Below are 21,823 nucleotides of genomic sequence, written 5' to 3'. Positions count from 1 at the left end.
AGAAGGGGCGGGTAGGTGGAAGTAGAGGTGGCGCGGTGTCTGGGAGAGAGAAAAAGGGCTGGACCAATAGGTGCCCAGAAGAGGCGGGCCCAGAGGTCTGTTGATTGGTACTAGCAGTGGACCCTCCCCCGGGGTGGTACCGGAGGGGGGGTATGATGGGTCGAGGGGTGTGGCTATGCGGAGGCGAGATGACCGGCAGGATCCTACCCCAATGGGCTGCAGAGTGGTTACTGTGTGGGTGACGGACAGACCCTTAGGCCAACGGGTGGCCCTAAGTGTCTGCGGTCTAGCCCAATGGGGCAGCGCCGGGGCGGGGCCGCAGCTCGGGTTTAATGAGACTCCATTGGGCTGTAATCAGTGTCATGTCGGATTCATGTCAACGACAACAACAGGGGGACACAAAATGGCGGCGGCTTAGCTCCTACCCCTGGCGGCGGCGGCAGCGGTGGCGGAGGCGACGGCACCTCCTCCAGGCGGCAGCCGCGGCTTCTTTCTCAGGCAGCGGCAGCGCCCCCAGCAGGTGCGGTGACGGTGGCGCGCGGCCAGGTCTGTCACCCACCCCGCGCGTTCCCAGGGGGAGGAGACTGGGCGGGAGGGGAGCGGGCGGGGGGGATATCGGGGGCTTGTGACGCCCCTCCCACAGGCCTCTGCGCGAGGGTCACCGCGGGGCCGCTCGGGGTCAGGCTGCCCCTGAGCGTGACGGTAGGGGGCGGGGGAAAGGGGAGGAGGGACAGGCCCCGCCCCTCATCGAGGCCTCCAGGGAAAGGGGCGGGGCTCGAGGATGGAGGAGGCGGGGCGATATGGGGTGGGGGCGGGGCTCGGGTGGTCGGAAGGCGGGGGTTTGGAGGGGTTTTCTGAGTGGGAGAGACCCAGTAGGAACGGTGGGGGGCCAGTGAGTGTCTGGGAAGTACACGCCCAGTGAGGGGGTGGGTGGGAGGGGAAAGTGAAGGTGTGCAGGCAGGTGCAGAGGGGAGAGTGGGAAGAGTGCAAAATTGGAGATGTGGAAGGGGAACCGAGGGGCAGGTGAAATGGTGCAGAAGGGTGAGATTACAGTTATCTGGGGGCAGAGTAAGAATGGATTTGGGTGTGGTAGATGTGGAGTAGTGTTGAGAAAGCGATGCAAAGTAGATATTGGATTGGAGAAAGTGTTGGGGAAACTGAGAAACATGTACAGTTACTGTGCTGGGAAGGAGGTATGTGGGTGAATTGGCATGTTGGAATAGGAAGGTTTGCTAGTTTTGGGGAATAGGAAGCATTAAAAAAAAACATGGAGGGATGGGACGGATATTCTTGGGAGTCTCTGAAAGGTAAGACAGCACAGCAGACTTAAATGTGAAGTGAGGCTACTTAGAACTTAGATATACGCAAAATATATCTAGCAGAAAATCTCATGGGGTCAGGGGATTGGAAAGGGTGACAGGTGTGAAGAAAGATGGGTGGGGCTGGGTGAATGTGATTTAGACTGCACCCAGAGTGAGGATGGGGCAGCAGAGAAAGGTGTTAGTTTGGGATACAGGGTTGTTTGATAGGCTGGATTTCTTGAGTGTAACTTGAGCTGGGGTCAGGAAAGGGGGAACAGGGTGTCTGTCTCAGAAGGAGGCTCCCTGTGTACTACCTCGGGAATGGGCATTGTGTAGTTTTGAATTTGTAAGTACTTTGGTCTGAGGTGAGTGCAGGGAGTGGTGTGAGACAAGGAGCAAAGGCAGAGGAGGGGTTAGATTACAAACGTGGAAAATAGGAAAAGAGAACCAATGAAACAAGTTGGGGGTGGAGGTGCCCAGAAATTCAAGGTAAAGAGAAAGAGTATATGAAGACTCTTCCATGTAGGAACAGGAGGTGGGAGTAGATAATGGGAATGTTGGGATAGTTATGTGGTACTCCAAAAAAGGTATGTGTTTGTTGGCTTGTTTGTTTTGTATGACTATGAGTAAAGTACATTCTTCCTGTCTGTGTACCCTAGATTTTCTGGGATAGACCTGAAGTAAAACACTCCATTCTTTTTTTTTTTTTAATCAATTTATTTATGTATGTATTTATCTTTGACTGCATCGGGTATTCCTTGCTGCACGCCGTCTTTTGTTAGTTGCTTGGAGCGGGGGCTGCTCTTTGTTGTGGTGCGCGGGCTTCTCATCATGGTGACTTCTCTTGTTGTGGAGCACGGGCTCTAGGCGCGCGGGCTTCAGTAATTGTGGCACGCAGGCCCATTAGTTGTGGCTCAAAGTCCTGGAGCGCAGGCTCAGTAGTTGTGGCGCACGGGCTTAGGTGCTCCGCGGCATGTGGGATCTTCCTGGACCAGGGCTTGAACCCGTGTCCCCTGCATTGGCAGGCGGATTCTTAACCACTGTGCCACCAGGGAAGCCCTCCATTATTTATTTATTTTTTTGTGGTATGCGGGCCTCTCACTGTTGTGGCCTCTCCCGTTGCAGAGCACAGGCTCCGGACGCACAGGCTCAGCGGCCATGGCTCACGGGCCTAGCCGCTCCGCGGCATGTGGGATCTTCCCAGACCGGGGCACGAACCTGTGTCCCCTGCATTGGCAGGCGGGCTCTCAACCACTGCGCCACCAGGGAAGCCCCATTTTTTTTTTATTCATAAATTCTTCACACATTTATCAAAATGAATGGGGGCAGTTTTTTTTTTTCATGTTTTTAAGAAGGAAAGCATAATGCATGTTTCAGTAAAGGTTAAGATTCTTACCTGAGAATTTATACTTAGGGTTGAAGGTTGAGAAGGTGAAGCGATGATTAAAGAAAAAAAGCAGCAGAAAAGATAGAGGCAGAGGAAGGTTTTAACATTAAAGGAGGAACTTAGGGGAATGACTGGCTGGTGGTAATGACACGGTCCGTTGAAATTTTGCCTACCAGCCAAACCCAGGCCTCTGAGTAGAGTGGATGTTATGTCATTGCCGTTACACCAAATGTTTGTCTCTGCACTGCTTGTCAGATGTAAGGCATAACAGGAATGAAAGGTAAAATAGGGTGAGTATTGGAAGGTAGTTGAGAAAGTTCCATAAATAATGTTAATGTACTTCTGAAACTTTTATGGACTTTCGAATACCAGTTAAAAGACTTAGCCAACCGATATGGCTTTACTAAATGCCAGGGTTCCTCACAGGTGACTTTTCAGTCTCTTAGATAGTTCTCGACACAATAGTTTCAGTTTTCGTGCATACCGTGTATACGGATGCCTGTAGTTTTATCAAGCGAGAGAAAAGGAATTGTTTTATGAAAGCAGAGATGTGTGAGCTGTAGTGATCCATCTTTGCTTATAGAACAGTAAATGACTAGTGGATGGGAGAAGTGTGAGGAAGGGATATTTCTTCCCTGTAATGCTTTAATTTGCATTTACAAAGCACCTTTAAGCACCTTTTTTTAGGACTCCCACAATCTTCCACAATTTTTGTATCATCCATTCCACTCTTGCTGGATATTTGTGAACTAAGCTGCTGTGAGTGTTCCCGTATCCGTCATCTGGTGTGCACGTGCACAGTGTCTCTGAGGTGTACACCTAGGAATGGAACTGCTGGTTCACAGGCAGCGTGACTGTTTATGCTGGTTTATGCCCATTGTCCCGGTGTAATTAGTAGTATAGCACCTTTAATTCTCAGCAGTGTCTGGATTTGGATGATGAGCTGTATGGTTGCCCTAGTCACGGGCTATGCTTGTCTTCAACTTTACTAGGTACCAGTCAGACTGTTTTCCAAAGTGTCGTACCACGTTATACTCCCTCCAGTATATTATCTCATATATATATATATATATATATATATATATATATATATATATATATACACACATATATACGATCCCTGGCTTCTCGTCCTCCTCAACTTAGTTTTTTCAATTTAGGCAATCTGGTAAACTTTGCATTTACTTGATTAGTAAGGAGGTTGAATAGCTTTTCATATATTTATCAGCTACCTGGATTTCCTCCTTTGTAAAGTTCCTGTTTAAGTCGGCCCTCACCCCCACCCGCCTTTTTGTAAATTGGTCCTTGTATCTTTCATTGCTAGAAGTTCTTTATTTACTCTGGATACAAATTCTTTGTCCTGTATGTGTGTTGCAAATGCCTTCCATTCTCTGGCTTGCCTTTTCACTCTCTTTTTTTTTTTTTTTTTTTTTTTTGCGGTACGCGGGCCTCTCACTGTTGTGGCCTCTCCCTGTTGTGGAGCACAGGCTGCGGACACACAGGCTCAGCGGCCATGGCTCACGGGCCCAGCCGCTCCGTGGCATGTGGGATCCTCCCGGACCGGGGCGCGAACCCGTGTCCCCTGCATCGGCAGGCGGACTCTCAACCACTGCGCCACCAGGGAAGCCCTGGTGTCTTTTAATGAACAGAACTTATTAATTTTAATGGAGTCAAATTTACTGGTCTTTTTTTTATGGTTAGTGTTTTTTTTTTTTCTCGTTACGCCGGCCTCTCACTGTTGTGGCCTCTCCCGTTGCGGAGCACAGGCTCCGGACGCGCAGGGTCAGCGGCCATGGCTCACGGGCCCAGCCGCTCCGCGGCATGTGGGATCTTCCCGTACCGTGGCACGAACCCGTGTCCCCTGTATCGGGAGGCGGACTCTCAACCACTGCGCCACCCAGGGAAGCCCTGGTTAGTGTTTTTTGTGTCTTGTTTTAAGACTCTTTTCCTACCCTCAGGTTAAGTAGATATTCTATCAGTATTCTAAAAGCTTTACTGACCTTAAAAGATGTATGATTATGAGTCAAATACACTCTTTTGACCCCATCCTCGCCATTACAAATCTGTTTTTGCTTTTCTTCACTTTCTTCTGTTCTGTCTTGAATTTTTACTTGTCTGCAACTATAACTAAGAGCCAGGTGCTGACTTTCCCTGTCTCATAGGAGAAAATGGTCATATAGACGGAAGTTCAGCCAGGTTAGATTTTACAGGTCTCCAGCTGACTGTATTGCCCTTTTTCCTTTTATGAGCTAGCATTTTATTGTGTTCCTGCTATGTGTCTGCCACCATCCTTGGTTCTTTCATATTTGTTATCTCAATTATTCCTCTTTACAGTTCTGCAAAACTGTACATTTTTCTCATTTTTACAAGCGGGAAGACAGACTTAGATTGATTCAGTAACATGTCCAATATCCCACAGTTTAGGTAGCTGACAAGGTGGGGACTTGATTCCTGAACTCTCTAGATCCATCCCATCATAGCACATCACCTTGTTAACACAAGCCTGTTTGATAAGATCCAAAACCGATGAGAATAACTTTCTTTTAATGTAATATGTGCTACTTTAAGCACTCATAGAGATAATTATTGTGAAACCGGATAAAACTGTTGACCTCTCTGTGTATGTTAAAATAGGTAGAGTAGTGCGTGGACCTTAAGAGGTCCTTGGATGGGCAGTAGAGGTTCTGTAAGCCCTTGAAATTGTATGCAAATGTCTGTATGTACATGTGTTCCTTTTAAAAAATAGATCTGTAATTTTCTTGAGATTCTCAGAGGGCAACCCTAATGTGTTTTAAGGCTTCACTGGATATCCTGTTTGAAGACATCTGTGATAAAGTTAATGCAGAATTCTGAAATGATGTGTATTTTCAAAATAATCTTTAAAAAATTCAGATGTCAGATTTTTTTCTTAATATGTCATTCTCAGTCTTTGTCATTAAAACCCAGCTAAAGCTCATCTGAGAGTTGGAAGAAAACTAGGATTGAATAGCAATTTTTAAATGCCAAAAAAGATATTCTAAATTTAGTTGATTATTTCTTAAGTGAAAGTGCTTAGTTATAATATCATCATTACTAATCAGTGTACCCTGGCTCCAAAGGCCTGATGACTTCACATGACTTTTCATCTTGTCTCTAAAATCCTCTGTTTTACAAGGGATCAAATTTCCTGTGAGGTTCCTAACAGTGTGATTAAAGTTTAGAGACTGAAACTGTTGAGCACTTAAATGCAGGGATGACTATGCAAACGTAATTCATGGGCTTCACCAGGAGATTTGGGACATGTCTCTACTAATTTATGATGATGATATTGAAATTAATCTTTGCTAGGGATTATGGAAGCCATAATAGTTTATTGATGGTTCAGTTATTGTTTGTTGAAGCAGATTTACACAATTATAGTTTAATGACATAACAAGGATATTGTCAACTAGGAGCGCATGACATGAAAAATTAAACTTCCAATTAATCTAATATGTATTAGTTGAAATGATAATTTTCATGGTGATTTAGCCTCTTAGAAATCCTTGGAAAACATTATTAGCTTATGAATTGAAAACTCTCTATGTTAATGAGTAGTGAGAAAGAACTTAGTATTATTATCAAAAGATGGGGAATTAAATATTCAATTCAGCTAACATTTATGGAGTGCCTACTCTGGGCTTGCTGCTGAGTTAGGCTCATAAATATAAGTTGAACACGATTGATATGTGGAGAGAGGAAATACTGGTTGCTTTTGTTTGTTCCTTCAGTCATACTTCCCTCCAGCCTATACTGGATGGATACCGTTGCCAGAATTATTCAAACGTTCAACAGATTTGTGTGTGCGTGCATGTGTGTGTGTGCTTGCACTCCACTATACCTTATTGTGTCACTACTCCTGCAGTGGCTTTCTGTTACTTCATCTGTCATGTTCACACGCCTCAGCCTGGCTTTTGTCACAGCCAGCTTTATTTCTTATTCCTCTTCAACACATCCCCACTCCAGGCATGCACATGGATTAGGTATCCCTTTAGTCTGACAGCTCATTCTTAGCTCTGTGCCTTCTCCTAGATTCCCTTCATTCATTTACTGATGCATTCATTTAACAAATAGGCATTGAGCCCCTCTTATGTTAAGTTGTGGTCCTGGGAAGTCTTGGGGCACGCCAAGATGAATCAAACATGAGTCCTGTTCTTAAGAATTGTACAGTCTAGGGCTTCCCTGGTGGCGCAGTGTTTGAGAGTCTGCCTGCCAGTGCAGGGGACACGGGTTCGAGCTCTGGTCTGGGAGGATCCCACATGCCGTGGAGCAGCTGAGCCTGTGAGCCACAACTACTGAGCCGGCAAGTCTGGAGCCTGTGCTCCGCAACAAGAGAGGACGTGATAGTGAGAGGCCCGTGCACCGCGATGAAGGGTGGCCCCCGCTCGCCGCAGCTAGAGAAAGCCCTGGCGCGGAAACGGGGACCCAACACAGCCAAAAATAAATAAATAAATAAAAGCCATTTCTAAAAAAAAAAAAAAAAAAACACTACTCAAAAAAAAAAAAAAAGAATTGTACAGTCTAGTAGGGGAGATGAGGTCCGTGTATGAGTAAGCAAAATACAAAGTGGAAAATGAATGCCAAATAATAAGAAAGCTAAAAGCTTCCTGTTAGACAAAGTGATGTAGGGCTTCTGAGAAGGTATCTGTTTGCACTGGGCCACAAAGGATTTGAATTGGGGTGGAGAGGCCAGGCAATTGTCCAAGTTCTGCCTTGTCTTTCAAGGTCCAGTTTAAGTCCTCTCCGTCCAAGGGATGTTCTACCCCTCCACACTCAACAAGGAATAGTCACGGTTGTTTTCAGACATTTTTCCTTCTGTATTCAGCGGAACCCTTTCTTTGAAGTGAATCTTATGGAGAAGCCCATTATACATAGAATAGTTAAGGTAGAGATCTTTGTTTGGTGCAAAGGATTATGGTGGCCCTAGTGTTTAACCCACAAGGGCACCTTCAGGTGGTGCCCATACCCAAGGCACTTTCTTACAAGAGATCCAAGGAGCCTAGTTTGAAAACCAATGGAGAGACAGGAAAGTGTTTAGGTTTTAGCATCTGAATTAAAATCTTTCATGACTTAGTGGTCTGAGGTCTTGACCTTCAGGAATCAGTTTTTCTTTTGCAAAATGCGGGCAACAATGCTACCTTACAGGGTTATTTTAAGGTTTACTGATAATCTATGTAAAGTGCCTGGTCTACAGTAGGTGTTGGACAATGGTTGCTATTATTATAGTTTAGTGCTTTATTTCTTTTTTAAAAAAATAATTTGGGGTGAAATTCACATAACATAAAACTAACCATTTTATTTTATTTATTACTTATTTTTATAAATTTATTTATTTATTTTTGGCTGCATTGTGTCTTTGTTGCTGCACGTAGGCTTTCTCTACTTGCAGCAAGAGGGGGCTACTCTTCGCTACTCTGCGCGGGCTTCTCATTATGGTGGCTTCTCTTGTTGCGGAGCTCGGGCTCTAGGTGTGCAGGCTTCAGTAGTTGTGGTGCATGGGCTCAGTAGTTGTGGCTTGCAGGCTCAGTAGTTGTGGCGCACAGGCTTAGTTGCTCCGTGGCATGTGGGATCTTCCCGGACCAGGGCTTGAACCTGTGTCCCCTGCATTGGCAGGCAGATTCTTAACCACTGCGCCACCAGGGAAGCCCAAAACTAACCATTTTAAAGTGAACAATTCAGTGACATTTAGTATATTCACAGTGTTGTGTGACCACCACCTCTATGTAGTTTCCAAACATTGTCATCATTCCAAAATAAAATCCTTTACCCATTAAGCAATTTTTTCCTAACCACTTCCCCCATCCCTGCCTAGGCCCCACCAATCTATCTTCTGTTTATAGCTTTATCTGTTCTGGATGTTTCCTATAAATGGGATTATTATGATACGTAACCTTTTGTGTCTGGCTTCTTTCACAACGTATTTTTGAGGTTCATCCATGTTGTAGCATGTATCACTGCTTCATTTCTTATTATCACTGAATAATATTCCAATGTATGGATATATCACATTTTCTTCATCCATTCATCTGTTTATGGATATTGACCTTTTTCCACTTTTTGGCTATCGTGAATAGTGCTGTCATGAACATGAGTGTACGTGTACTTATTTGAGTACCTGTTTTCAGTTCTTTGGGGGTGTATACCTAGAAGTGGAATTGTGGGGTCATACGGTAGTTTTATGTTTAACTTTTTGAGGAGCTACCAAATGGTGCTTAATCGCTTCTTATACCCACAGCATCTACACCATAGGGCTGTACTCACAGAACAACATCTCACTAAATATTTGTTGGTTGTTCTTTGATTAGTATTTATAACCTCACCTCCCAATTCACGTTTTGGGCCTTGAGCATTAATTTTAAGGGAAATAGATGCATCCAGGACTTGAAAGTTAGCCAGTATCACCGTATGGATGTATCTGATTGTTGTCAGACAGCAGATATTTGTTCACCGAGGATGCTGTTTGGAGCAGCTGTGCTAATGCTCTGTGGTGGGTGGTTACAGAAGCAAAGTTAAGGTCCCTTCCCTTCAGCAGCGTATGTTCTGTTTCAGAAGATATTGTTAAGATTTGTGGATCCTCACTCAATTACATAGCAGGCTATGAAAAAATCCAGGAGCCTATGAAAGTGAGAGAGCTAAAAATAACTGTTAGCAAGCGAAACTCAGGATGACAAAAGAGTAAACTCTACTATTAATCTTTATTTTTTTCTACCACTGTTTTTGGCTCATCCACAATCTCATGACACGAGTGTTATGACATTGATTTTGAAACAACACACATTAGCAAAAGCTTAGAGGAGGCTTCACATATTATTTATGATCCAGGGTATTTTGACTCTTCTTGTTGCTGACATGTGTATTTATGAATAGTGTTGATATTTATATAATACTAATGAAGCCAAAAGCTCAGTGTTGGACTAAGCATTTCTCTAGATCTGTTTAGAATAGTGTGTAATGAGTGATGTAAATAGTGTTTTACTATAAGACTGTATGATACAACCATATAATTTACTGATGTTATTTTGTAGTTAAAAATAAAATGATTCAAAACCTTAGAAAATAGAATAATTTAATTTTGATGTAACATGAGTCCCCAGAATTAATTTGGAATGACTTATTCTCATTTTGATAGGCTTTTAGTCCAACTTTCAAGTTTTTATAGAAAAAAATGAAAAGAGAATAATGGTTTTTAGGGTTGTACTTGTAATAGAATATGCTGTCTACGTATGAAACAAATCCTAGGGCTCTGGAAAAGAGAAGTGGTATGGATAATTCTGAATCAGGGGAAGAAACATTTCTATTTGCCTTTTGAATGAATTATGCATATTTTTCCTTAGATTTGTCTTTCTAGTTAGATACTGCTTAGACTAAAATTAAATTGGTTTTCAATCTATTCTGTTAGCATATACCAATTTACAGTGGGGCCAGTGGGATGTCAGAAACAAACCAGCCTAAGATTAAAAAATTTGCAGTGGATAATATACAAAGTGGATAATATACATGTGTTTAGTTGAGAATTGGCTGCAGATAAGAGACTTCTGATTTTGTTCCACTCCTAGCTCTGTGTGTGTGTATGTTTTTAACACTGATTCGGCTTGTAGCGAAGAGCTGCTGTGTTACATCTGTTTCTGCCTAGTTAACTCTGTTGGTTGGTGTCAGATGAGAGCTAATTTTGATATTAAATTGAGGAGTGGGGTGTGTGTCTGTGACCGCGGGAAGGGAGAAAGGGGATCCAAGGTTGCTTGGTTGTTTTGTACACTATCAAAGTGCAGCTATTCACAGTGTTGTTTTACATTTATTTTTTGCCTTTGAAGTAAAAATGATCATTACTGCCCTGAAATGTGACCTGTACAAGCATGTACTTACTATTGTGGAAAATGGTGCATCCTTCTCTTAGGTGCAGTTATTGGCCATATCTTGATAGTTCAATCAGTACCTAGATGCCAGGTGACCTTTGGGACAAATAGTGAATGTTGCCTGGGAAAGTTAATATTGATCTTTAAACAATGTTCAACTTTTTTTTTTCCTCCAGACAAAATGTTATACCTGCCTGGCTATTTGAGTAATAGTGGGATTTTTTATTTTTTAAATGATGGAATTCTTTTTTAGACTCCATCACAAACCTGATTTTTTAAAATGCGGAGAACAGGTCTGGCCTTAAAGAAGAGTGAAAGTTTACTTCTTTAGGCACTCGCTGTGGGGCTTCATGTCCTGTCCTGAATTCCATGTTCTTAAATACCCTTTAGTGGTATGAAAGAGCTAACATACCACCAAACATAGTATACCAGTAAATTCACTGCAGCTGTTTGGATTGAATAGTTGTGGAGATCCATAGATGGTTGCTGAATTTTAGGGATGTCCTTATGCCCAAATTAACATTTACATTTTTTTCTTTTGGCAGATTTGCCTGAAGATCTGGACAATCTTCTTTTTTGTCATGGACTGTTAAAACACTTGGAGTTCCAATTCTGGTATTTTCCCTTGTTTTATTATATTTTTAAGATATAAAATGTCAGTCTTGTTGAAATGTGTTGGTAATGGAGATGAACAATTCTTTTGATTGTGGTTAAGATTGTGGTAATAGCTTGTCATGAAGGTATATTTTAAGTGTTTATTAGTTATGAAATGTGTTTTGTTTTAATGTATGTTCATTTGCTTGTGTAACCAAAATGCCTGAAAGCAACTTTGCAATATTGGATACTTTTCTGTGACCTCTTTTCCTGCTTCCTGCAGTTGTATTTTGTGCAATCAAATTAAATTAGTTGATTCATCCTGAATAAATGATGGAAGATGAAATAATTATTTGGACATGGTGAAATGTCTTCTAATGAAATTTTGCCCCAAACCATTTTACCTTGGAAAGATCAGCTTCCTGTTTTAAACTTACTAAAGCAGAGTGATTCCTGTGTTCTATCGTGAAAGTGGTTGCACTGTGAAAGCCAATGATTTCATTCCTAAATACACCTTGTTCCAAGTCTAACAGTCAGTAATTTATATAATGACACAAAGGGGAGTGCTTATTAGATTTGCAGATGACAGAGATGACAGAATCAAGATTCAAAACAATTTTTAACAAGTTGGAAGACAGACTCAAACCAACAAGATGTACTTGAACTGTGATAAAATTTTAAAATCCCAGCATTTAAATTTGCATAAGGAAGAGAATGAAAAGACTCGGCTTGACAGAATTTTTGAAAGACTATCTGGGATTTTCAGTTGGACTGCCTGCTTGGCATGAGCCAGTTGTATGGCAGGTCTGGTAAGGAAGTTCATGTTACCTTGGGTTGCATTTATAATTGGATAATGCCTGGAATGCCAGATTTTAAGATGGGCATTAGCCAAACTAATGAGTGACCAAGAGGAGGAGGTGCTTGGAAACCTGTGATAATGTGGGCATGTTAAGGAACTGGGATATGAGTGGTCCAAGGTGGGGCTGGAGGTAGAATGGGATTTGATTGTAGCAGTTTTCAAAAGATACTTGTTTTCAAGTATATGAAGGCTCCTCATAATTAAAGAATTTCTTGAGATTGTTCCAGGGGAACTAGGACTAGTGGGTAGAAGTTATGGGAAGGCAGATTTTGGCTCCTGTGAGCAAGAAATATATTACAGTTAGAGCTGTCCAACAGTGGCATGAGCTGTCTTAAGAAGTGACAAATTCCTAATCACTGGAAGTATTTTGAGACTTTATGGCCTATCTGTTGGGGATATTGAAAAAGGGATCTTTTACTGTTTAACTAGAGGTTGGACTGGATAACCTCAAAGGTCCCTTTAGCCCCCAGTTTCTAAATCTGAGGGGAGAAAAATGGAGTGAACCTACAGCTTACTGATTGCAAAAAGGACAATCCTTTTTAAATTGCCTCTTTCAAGCTGACTGAACTAGTATAGTTCAATGGCCTAATTGTTTTCAGCAACAGAATCTTTGAGAGCAAATGTTAAACTCTTCAGTGTATCTGGCTAAAGTTTTGAGGAAAGACATTATTTTCCCCTTTGAGGTACATTAAATGTAAGTAAACAACCAGAGATAACTTTAATTTTATATTTTATGAGACATTTTTCAGAGTGTGTAGACATTGTATTGGATGGAAGTGATGATAGCTACTATATACTGAATATTAGATACTGTGTTCACTTAATTCTCTCAACAATCCTGGGAGGGATATACTGTTATTTCCCTACAGGTAAAGTGATGGAAATGTTAAGTCATTTTCCCAGGGTTTCTCTGCTAGACATTGGTAGGACTGGCATGCATACTATTAGTCTAATTGCAGAGGCGGAACTAGCTAGAGCAGGCAGTCATGGCTCAGGTGAAGATAGCGCTGACTTAGACTTTAGAATAATGGCATTTGAGCCTTGAGTCTACTACTGACTGTTATCCTGAGTGAGTTCCACCTTCCCCTGAGCCTCAGTTTACCCATTGAGTCATCCTGCAGATTACATGACAAGTTATACGCAAGCACACCCTGTAAACTTTAAACTATAAGAAAGAGTTAAGATGTGGATATTATCTGTGAAGAGCAAGGTTAGAGCCCAGATACGACCCAACTCCCAGGCCAGGATGCTTTGGCCTGGTGCTCTTGGCAGGTGTACTCAATACCAGATTGGAGACCTAGGGGATTTTTGTGTACACCAGGAGGTTCTCAGAGAGCAGTATCACTCCCTACCTGGTATCAGATTTGTACAAACCTTGCTCGAATTGAGCAGTTTCATGAGCTAACTGGGTAGTAAGACACCTAGAGTTTTCCATTGTTCGAAAGGTGACCGGTTATGTTACTACATTAGTTTCAGTTTTCCAACCTGTGGGTTAGAGAATGTCACCAACCCTCTTCAAAGGGATGGGAAAACATGATTCTGTAGAAATGGCTCAATGGGAAATTTTCTTACTTGTGAGACTTGGGAAATAGAATGTTTAGCTGAAATAGAAGAATCAGGATCATTGCTTTTTTTTTTTTTTTTTTGGCTGCACCGCACATCTTGCAGCATCTTAGTTCCCCAACCAGGGTTAGGGATCAAACCCAACCCTGCCCCATGCAGTGGAAGTGCGGAGTTCTAACCACTGGACTGCCAGGGAATTCCCTCTTTTTTTTTTAAAATGATTAAATGAATTTATTAATTTCTTTAATTTGGTCAAAAGTATCCATCAAAAATTTTCAGCAAGCATCATTTTAAATGGTGAAATGTTAGCACTATTTCCTTTATAATCAGTAAAGGATGAAAATAATCATGATCACTACTGCACTTCAACAGTGTGCTGAATGTACTGATTAGTAAGACAAGAAAAAACATCATTCTAAATGGTGACTACATTTTTTACATTAAGTTTAGGAACAAGACAGAAATGCCTACAATTACTATTATAGTTGACATTTTTTTGAGGTTTAGCAAGGGCAGGAAGACAACAACATAAAGCAATCAATATAATTATTGGAAGAGAAGTAACAATATAATTGTATACTTAGAAAAACCAAGAAAGTATAGAAAAACAATACTAGAATTAATGAGCTATTTTGGTAAGATGGCTAAATACAAATCAAACATTAAAGAAATAGCTTTTCTATGTTAACAATAACCAGAACGAAATGGATATTAGTAGCATATTCCACTTACAATAGTGACAGAAGTCTAAAATATTTAGAAATAATTTAATACAAAAGGCATAGAATCAATATAAAAACAAAACACTACAAAATCTCTCCGTCTTTTTTTTTTAAGTTTCAGATTTTTTGCAGTAAGTTTAACATACTTCCATCAAATTTTTTGCATCATAGACTTATTCTTTGATGTTGATTTTATGTTTATAGTAGACATATATCTTGAACCACTGTCATGTAATTTTATTAATTTCAATAAAGGTTATCCATTAAATATATAGCTTAGATGTGGTCTCTTAAATGCCCCATGAATAACTCATATAAATAACGTGTAAAATCCTAAAAGAAATTCCTTCTCAGGCTGTGACCCAGTTTCTGGTTGGCAAATATAGTCGCTCTGGCTTTGTTACATAATACCTGCCTGTCATTACTTCTGTGGTCATTTTGCATCTGAAAAGGTAATACTAAAGAGTCTTTTAATTTATTTTTAGAAGTTTCATTATTAAGAGCCTTTCCCCCCTTTTTAATCCTTTAAGGTCTTGATTTCCTGTTTAAAGATGTTCTTCACCCGAATGCAGTTTTTCCTGTTGGTCAAATAAGACAACTATCAACATTGCCTGTTTGTCCTCTTTTTAATCTCTAAAGGATGGATGTTTGTAAGATGTTGCTTAATATGGTCTGGAATACTCTGGCCGTTTGTTGAATTGTAAATGACTTTCAAATGTGCAAGTTCTGTTAAATACAAGGAGAACCTCTATGGGTAACTTTTGTACTGAAGAAGTCATTTGTCAACCATGGTAAAACTTGCAAACCCACTTTATACAGAGTGGATTCTTGAAGCTATACAGAAAATAAAAAAGCAAAAGCAAAGGCCCTCTGAAGAGAGAATCTGCCATGCAGTCAGCACTTCCCATGGGTTGGATAAGAAGACAGTCTCTGAACAGCTGGAACTCAGTGTTCAGGATGGCTCAGTTCTCAAAGTCACCAACAAAGGCCTTGCCTCCTATAAGGACCCAGACAACCCTGGGCGCTTTTCATCAGTTAAACCAGGCACTTTTCCTAAGTCAGCCAAGGGGTCTAGAGGATCATGTAATGATCTCCGCAATGTGGATTGGAATAAACTTCTGAGGAGAGCAATTGAAGGACTTGAGGAGCCCAATGGCTCCTCCCTGAAGAACATAGAGAAGTATCTCAGAAGTCAAAGTGATCTCACAAGCACCACCACCAACCCAGCCTTTCAGCAGCGGCTGCGACTGGGGGCCAAACGTGCAGTGAACAATGGGAGGCTACTGAAAGACGGACCGCAATACAGGGTCAACTATGGAGGCTTAGATGGCAAAGGGGCTCCGAAATACCCCAGTGCTTTCCCATCGTCGCTCCCACCTGTCAGCCTTCTACCCCATGAGAAAGACCAGGTAAGTGCAGAGAGAATGTCAATACACTGTAAATATTGCCCATTTGACTTGTAGAGTTTCAGTTAAGTTTTATACAGACATAAGTTCTGAGTTAAGTGTGATAAAATAAAATGTTTTGCCTCAGAGCAGGCTTATATATTTTAAGAGGTATATATTGTTTTACAGTATAAATTGTTCTCTATTGTTTTACAACGTATTAAGGGCTTCCTCGCTGGTTGACTAAGAATTTAATGTGATGATTATGTGGTTTGTTTTTTAAACTATGATTGCTAACCCGTGGGTGCTTGAAGGGACCAGGATAGATAACTTTAATCTTCCTTCCTCAAGGCAGGGTCATATATATTTCAAAAATCCAAGAAAGGCCATTATATGTTTTTCTCTTTTAAAATTATTATTTATTTTTTTAGCTTTGTGAGGTATAATTGATATATTTTTCCCTTTATTGTTATTTCAGAGAAGAAGAATCTATAGACTAATTATTTTAATACTGATAGTCTGTGCATTACTGGAACTGTTTTAATATGTGACCTAAATCCTGCCTGTTTCAATTTAAAGTCATTTGTTATTGTTCACTTCTCAGCAGGTGAAAGTAAATGTTTATTTTGTCTCATACTGTATCTTATAATCTTTGGTTTCTCTGGGCCTTCTGTCATTTCCATAATAGTTACACGTATATGGCAGATTTCTCCTTAAGTTACTGCTACAATTTAAAGTCTTTGGTTAAGTAGGATTTTCCTTTGTTTTATTTCAAAGCTATTGAAATTACTGCCCAAACTAAAACCAAAACAGAGCAGTAGCAAATTGTTTATAAAGGTTTCGGCCCTCCAGTTTGGGGGCTTGTTGTCTGTCCTTTGGGTGAGTGGATGCATTGATAGCAGTTAACTTTACACCTTGTAAGCCATTAGCCATTGTTGATAGAAAGGGTGATGGTTGTATGTGCTAACTGCATTTTCAGAAGTGATGGAAACAGTGTTAGGAAAAGCTGTGCTCCTGATGACTTGTTTTTCCTCTTTGGATACTGTTGCGCATAAGATAGACCCTGCTTCCCTTCTTGCCTTAAGCTGATAGAGGCCCAGTTCTACAAACTGGGTGGGACCAGGTGATTTGCCTTTCCACAGACCAATCGAAACCCTAGAATTTCTTTCTTTTTCTTTTTTTTTAAAATGTATTTTTTTAACATCTTTATTGGAGTATAATTGCTTTACAATGGTGTGTTAGTTTCTGCTTTATAACAAGGTGAATCAGCTATACATATACGTATATCCCCATATCTCCTCCTTCTTGCATCTCCCTCCCACCCTCCCTATCCTACCCCTCTAGGTGGTCACAAAGCATCAAGCTGATCTCCCTGTGCTATGTGGCTGCTTCCCACTAGCTGTCGATTTTACATTTGGTAGTGTATATATGTCCATGCCACTCTCTCACTTCATCCCAGCTTACCCTTCCCCTTCCCCATGTCCTCAAGTCCATTCTCTACGTCTACGTCTTTATTCTTGTCCCGCCCCTAGGTTCTTCAGAACCTTTTTTTTTTTTTACATTCCATATATATGTGTTAGCATACAGTATTTGTTTTTCTCTTTCTGACTTACTTCACTCTGTATGACAGACTCTAGGTCCATCCACCTCACTACAAATAATTCAATTTCGTTTCTCTTTATGGCTGAGTAATATTCCATTATATGTGCCACATCTTCTTTATCCATTCACCTGTCAGTGAACACTTAGGTTGCTTCCATGTCCTGGCTATTGTAAATAGAACTGTAATGAACATTGTGGTCCATGGCTCTTTTTGAATTATGGTTTTCTCAGGGTATATACCCAGTAGTGGGATTACTGGGTCATATGGTAGTTCTATTTTTAGTTTTTTAAGGAACCTCCATACTGTTCTCCATAGTGGCCGTATCAATTTACATTCCCACCAACAGTGCAAGAGGGTTCCCTTTTCTCCACACCCTCTCCAGCATTTATTGTTTGTAGATTTTTTGATGATGGTCATTGTGACCGGTGTGAGGTGATACCTCATTGTAGTTTTGATTTGCATTTCTCTAATGATTAGTGATGTTGAGCATACTTTTGTGTGTTTGTTGGCAATCTGTATATCTTCTTTGGAGTAATGTCTGTTTAGGTCTTCTGCACATTTTTGGATTGGGTTGTTTGTTTTTTGATATTGAGCTGCATAAGCTGCTTGTATATTTTGGAGATTAATCCTTTGTCAGTTGCTTCGTTAGCAAATATTTTCTCCCATTCTGAGGGTTGTCTTTTTGTCTTGTTTATGGTTTCCTTTGCTGTGCAAAAGCTTTTAAGTTTCATTAGGTCCCATTTGTTTATTTTTGTTTTATATGTATGTTTTGTTTATTTATTTACTTTTGGCTGCATTGGATCTTTCTGCACGTGGGCTTTCTCTAGTTGCAGCAAGCAGGGGCTGCTCTTCTTTGCTGTGCGCAGGCTTCTCATTGCAGTGGCTTCTCTTGTTGCAGAGCATGGGCTCTAGGCACGTGGGCTTCAGTAGTTGTGGCTCGTGGGCTCAGTAGCTGTGGCTCGCAGGCTCTAGTGCACAGACTCAGTAGTTGTGGTGCACGGGCTTAGTTGCTCCACGGCATGTGAGATCTTCCCGGACTAGGGCTCGAACCCGTGTCCCCTGCATTGGCACGTGGATCCTTAACCACTGTGCCACCAAGGAAGTCCCTCATTATATATTTTTAAATTTATTTGTTTGTTTTTGGCTGTGTTAGGTCTTTGTTGCTGCGCACGGGCTTTCTCTAGTTGCAGCGAGTGGGGGCTACCTTTCGTTGCGGTGCGCAGGCTTCTCCTTGCGGTGGCTTCTCTTGTGTTGGAGCATGGGCTCCAGGCACGTGGGCTTCAGTAGTTGTGGCGCACGGGCTTAGTTGCTCCGCGGCATGTGGGATCTTCCCGGACCAGGACTTGAACCCGTGTCCCCTGCATTGGCAGGTGGATTCTTAACCACTGCGCCACCAGGGAAGCCCTAAATATTTTTATAAAAGCTTATGCCATCAGGAAATTCCTTAAGGGAATATAGAGCCATTTCTTGATGGCTTTGGATATCTGTTTTAAATATATATAAATTACTCTAAGGTATATTAAGCTTTTATAATTATCAGGTGCATGGACTAATTCAGGCAGCTTTAGGCAATTTAATAGCATGTTTTAATAATTTTGTGGTCCAGGGGAGTATCAACTTGTGATAGAGGAAATACTACAGATTTTCCACAGTCCCTTTCTTATCCTTCTCTTTAACCTTGCCCGTCATTTCTTGACATCCTTATATTTTTTTCATACAGCATCTATACAGAAGTATTTTTAGTCTGAAGGAAGACTCATGTCTGAAAGTGTCTAGAATTGAGAACAGAGTGATTTATTGCTTATCATGCAGTTGTTCCTGCTCTTTTTATGGTGCTGATCTTTACATTGTCCAGTTAGCATCATCATATAACAAGGAAAGCTGAGAAAATATGTCCTAGAATTTTTATTTGATGAAATTTGGGGATTAGTTGTGTTCAGTAATCATAATCTAATTTTTAAAAAAGGACAAATAAACATAAATGAAAATCAGATTGCCGATTTGGCCAGAATGTATTGTACTGTTTCTATTGTATATTACAATAGCCTTTTCCCTTGAAAAATGTAATAAAAAGTACATCAGAATATATTGCCCTTTGAGATTACAAGGGATAAATAGTTTAATACCCTGTAAACTTTCTAGGTCAATGTAATAGAAATTCTTAACCTGGGTCCATGAATGAGTTTGGGGTAGGTGGGCTAACAAATCCCCTGAAATAGAACAGTCGTTTGTATCCACACGTTTTCCTAGGTTCAGGGTCTGTAGTTTTTATCAGATTTTCAAAGGAATCTAAAGTGTCAAAGACCAATGTGAACATTTTTGTACTGTAGAAAATATTTTGAGTTTCTTATACTAAAACCATATATGTATGCTGGTTGCTGGCTTTTGATTATTATTGCTTCAGCTGTTGAACTTGGATCTATATGTCAATTAGTTGTACTATAGCTTCATGTATATAGGACTTGTTCTCGTATCTTTGAAAGGCAGATTATCATTGTTCTTGATGTGCTAGAGGTCTGTAAAATTCACATTGTGGGAGGACATTTATGGTATAAATGGCCACTGTACAGAGATGAAGTCATTCAATCACAATTAGCCAACTAATGGCTTTCAAGAAGCTGTTATTCTGGTTACCTTTGTTGAATAGTTTAATTGTAAAAAAGAAAATAAAAATGGTAAAAATAATAACATTTCTTAAGTGTTAAAATGCTGGCACTATTCCGGGTGCCTTACATTTACTGTCTCCTTATCACAATAACTGTGAGGGCCATAGATTATTATCCTTATTTTACAGATGAAAAACTGAGGCTCAAAGCCTAAGCAGTTTGTCCAAGGTCACTTTCAGAGCTGGTGCGTGGTGAAGCCAAGATTCTAATGAAACAGTCTGACTCCAGACCTCTTTACCAGTGGGCTGTATACTTGGTCACCAGGGGTGGCTTTTCATTAACAGTGAAAGTATCTCTTCCATTTCCTCAAATGCTTAGAAGCAGTTGTCCCCCAACAAATAGATTTCTGGCATTTTAAATTTGGTAGTTGCAATGAACTTAGTACAGTTTTTAAAGCAGGCACTATTTATAATATTAGCAGTATGGGAAAGCAGTAGGGAAAGTAGTAAATCTGTGTCTAATTAAATGTAACATCATCATCATTCCTATGCATGACTGCTAGGAGGAATACAATGCAAGTTAAAATAGAAGAGCTCCTTCCTTTCTGAAATGTAATTGCACATCTTCTGATAGTCTAGAATTCAAACTGGATATTACCATACTGGCTCCTTAGCGTAACTTCTTTGTATTTATTTAAGAAAGCTCTCTTTGGTGAGGTGATATGGAAATGAATTAAACCACTGAAGATAAAACTTTATCTTTGACTTGGTGAGGGAACTCCTAAAGGATAGTATTAGTGTTTCTCATTAAAAATGGTAAAGCTCAATTAGGTCAGATTATGAGGACTTTGGAAAGTCAGATATTCTAAGACAGACTTCAGTTATTACTATACATTTTGTAGCATTAAGATTCCATTTGAACATTTGGGCTTTAGCATTTTTATAAAATCAGTTTGGTTCAATTTTAAACATTCCTTGGTATTTCACTTTATTGGGAATATCTTCCTAAAATTTATTATTAAGTGTCAAATCTTGGTATGTTTCTAGTGCCGTGCATAGTATGGGAACTCCCATTCTAGGCAGCTATAGTTGCAAAGAGAGACACTTCTAATACCAGGTAGGGCTTTTGATGTTTTTTTCTTGAAGAAATGAAATAATTGTATTACAATCTTATGAAAAACCTTCTAACGTAATTACCACAATGATACTGTCAATAAGAAAAAAATAAAAATGAGTTTCAGAAGGAGCACAGATGATCAGAAATGGGGCTGAGAGACAGAACTATATTAAAAATCACTTTTCATGGTCTTGGCCTGTTCAGTTGTTTATTCTATTTGTCCCCCACTTCCTTTTAGGGAGATATTTTATTAGGGTTTTTGGTGGGGTAATTAGTATGAAATATTTCCATAAATAGAAGATTAATGTACATCCTACATCAGTTTCTCGTGTTGTGTAAATGGTGTAATTTAAAGAACTTTATTTTTACGGACTTCCCTGGTGGCGCAGTGGTTAAGAATCCACCTGCCCATGCAGGGGACATGGGTTCAAGACCTGGTCCGGGAAATCCCACATGCCGCGGAGCAACCAAGCCCCTGCGCCACAACTACTGAGCCTGTGCTCTAGAGCCCACGAGCCACAACTACCGAAGGCCGCGCACCTAGAGCCCATGCTCCACAATAAGAGAAGCCACCGCAATGAGAAGCCTGCGTACCGCAAGGAAGAGTAGCCCCTGCTCACCACAACTAGAAAAGCCCACATGCAGCAACAAAGACCCAACACAGCCAAAAATAAATAAAATAAAAAGTAGATAAATTTTTTAAAAAAAGAACTTTATTTTTAGATTTTCTTTTCTTCAGTTTTCTCCCTACCCTAGAGAGACCCTCCTCATCCCCCCCTGGAACTTTTCCAATCTCCCGTACTTTGTGAAGGACCA

General features: G+C 40.6%; 1 protein-coding gene across 1 annotated transcript in view; it reads left to right on the top strand.

The window, feature by feature from the left end:
- The first annotated feature begins 212 nt into the window (after positions 1-212).
- Positions 213-21,823, top strand: part of KAT6B (lysine acetyltransferase 6B) — a 180,807-nt gene continuing 159,196 nt past the window's right edge. The window contains 3 exon segments of the mRNA XM_067710455.1: positions 213-546; positions 11,105-11,174; positions 14,828-15,706. Coding sequence (XP_067566556.1) covers positions 15,086-15,706 — 621 coding nt within the window. The 5' untranslated portion in view covers positions 213-546; positions 11,105-11,174; positions 14,828-15,085.

This window comes from Pseudorca crassidens, chromosome 16 (assembly GCF_039906515.1).
Source record: "Pseudorca crassidens isolate mPseCra1 chromosome 16, mPseCra1.hap1, whole genome shotgun sequence".
Taxonomy (NCBI): Eukaryota; Metazoa; Chordata; class Mammalia; order Artiodactyla; family Delphinidae; genus Pseudorca; species Pseudorca crassidens.
The sequence above is the reverse complement of the archived record's forward strand: the minus strand, read 5'-3'. Positions and strand labels throughout refer to the sequence as shown.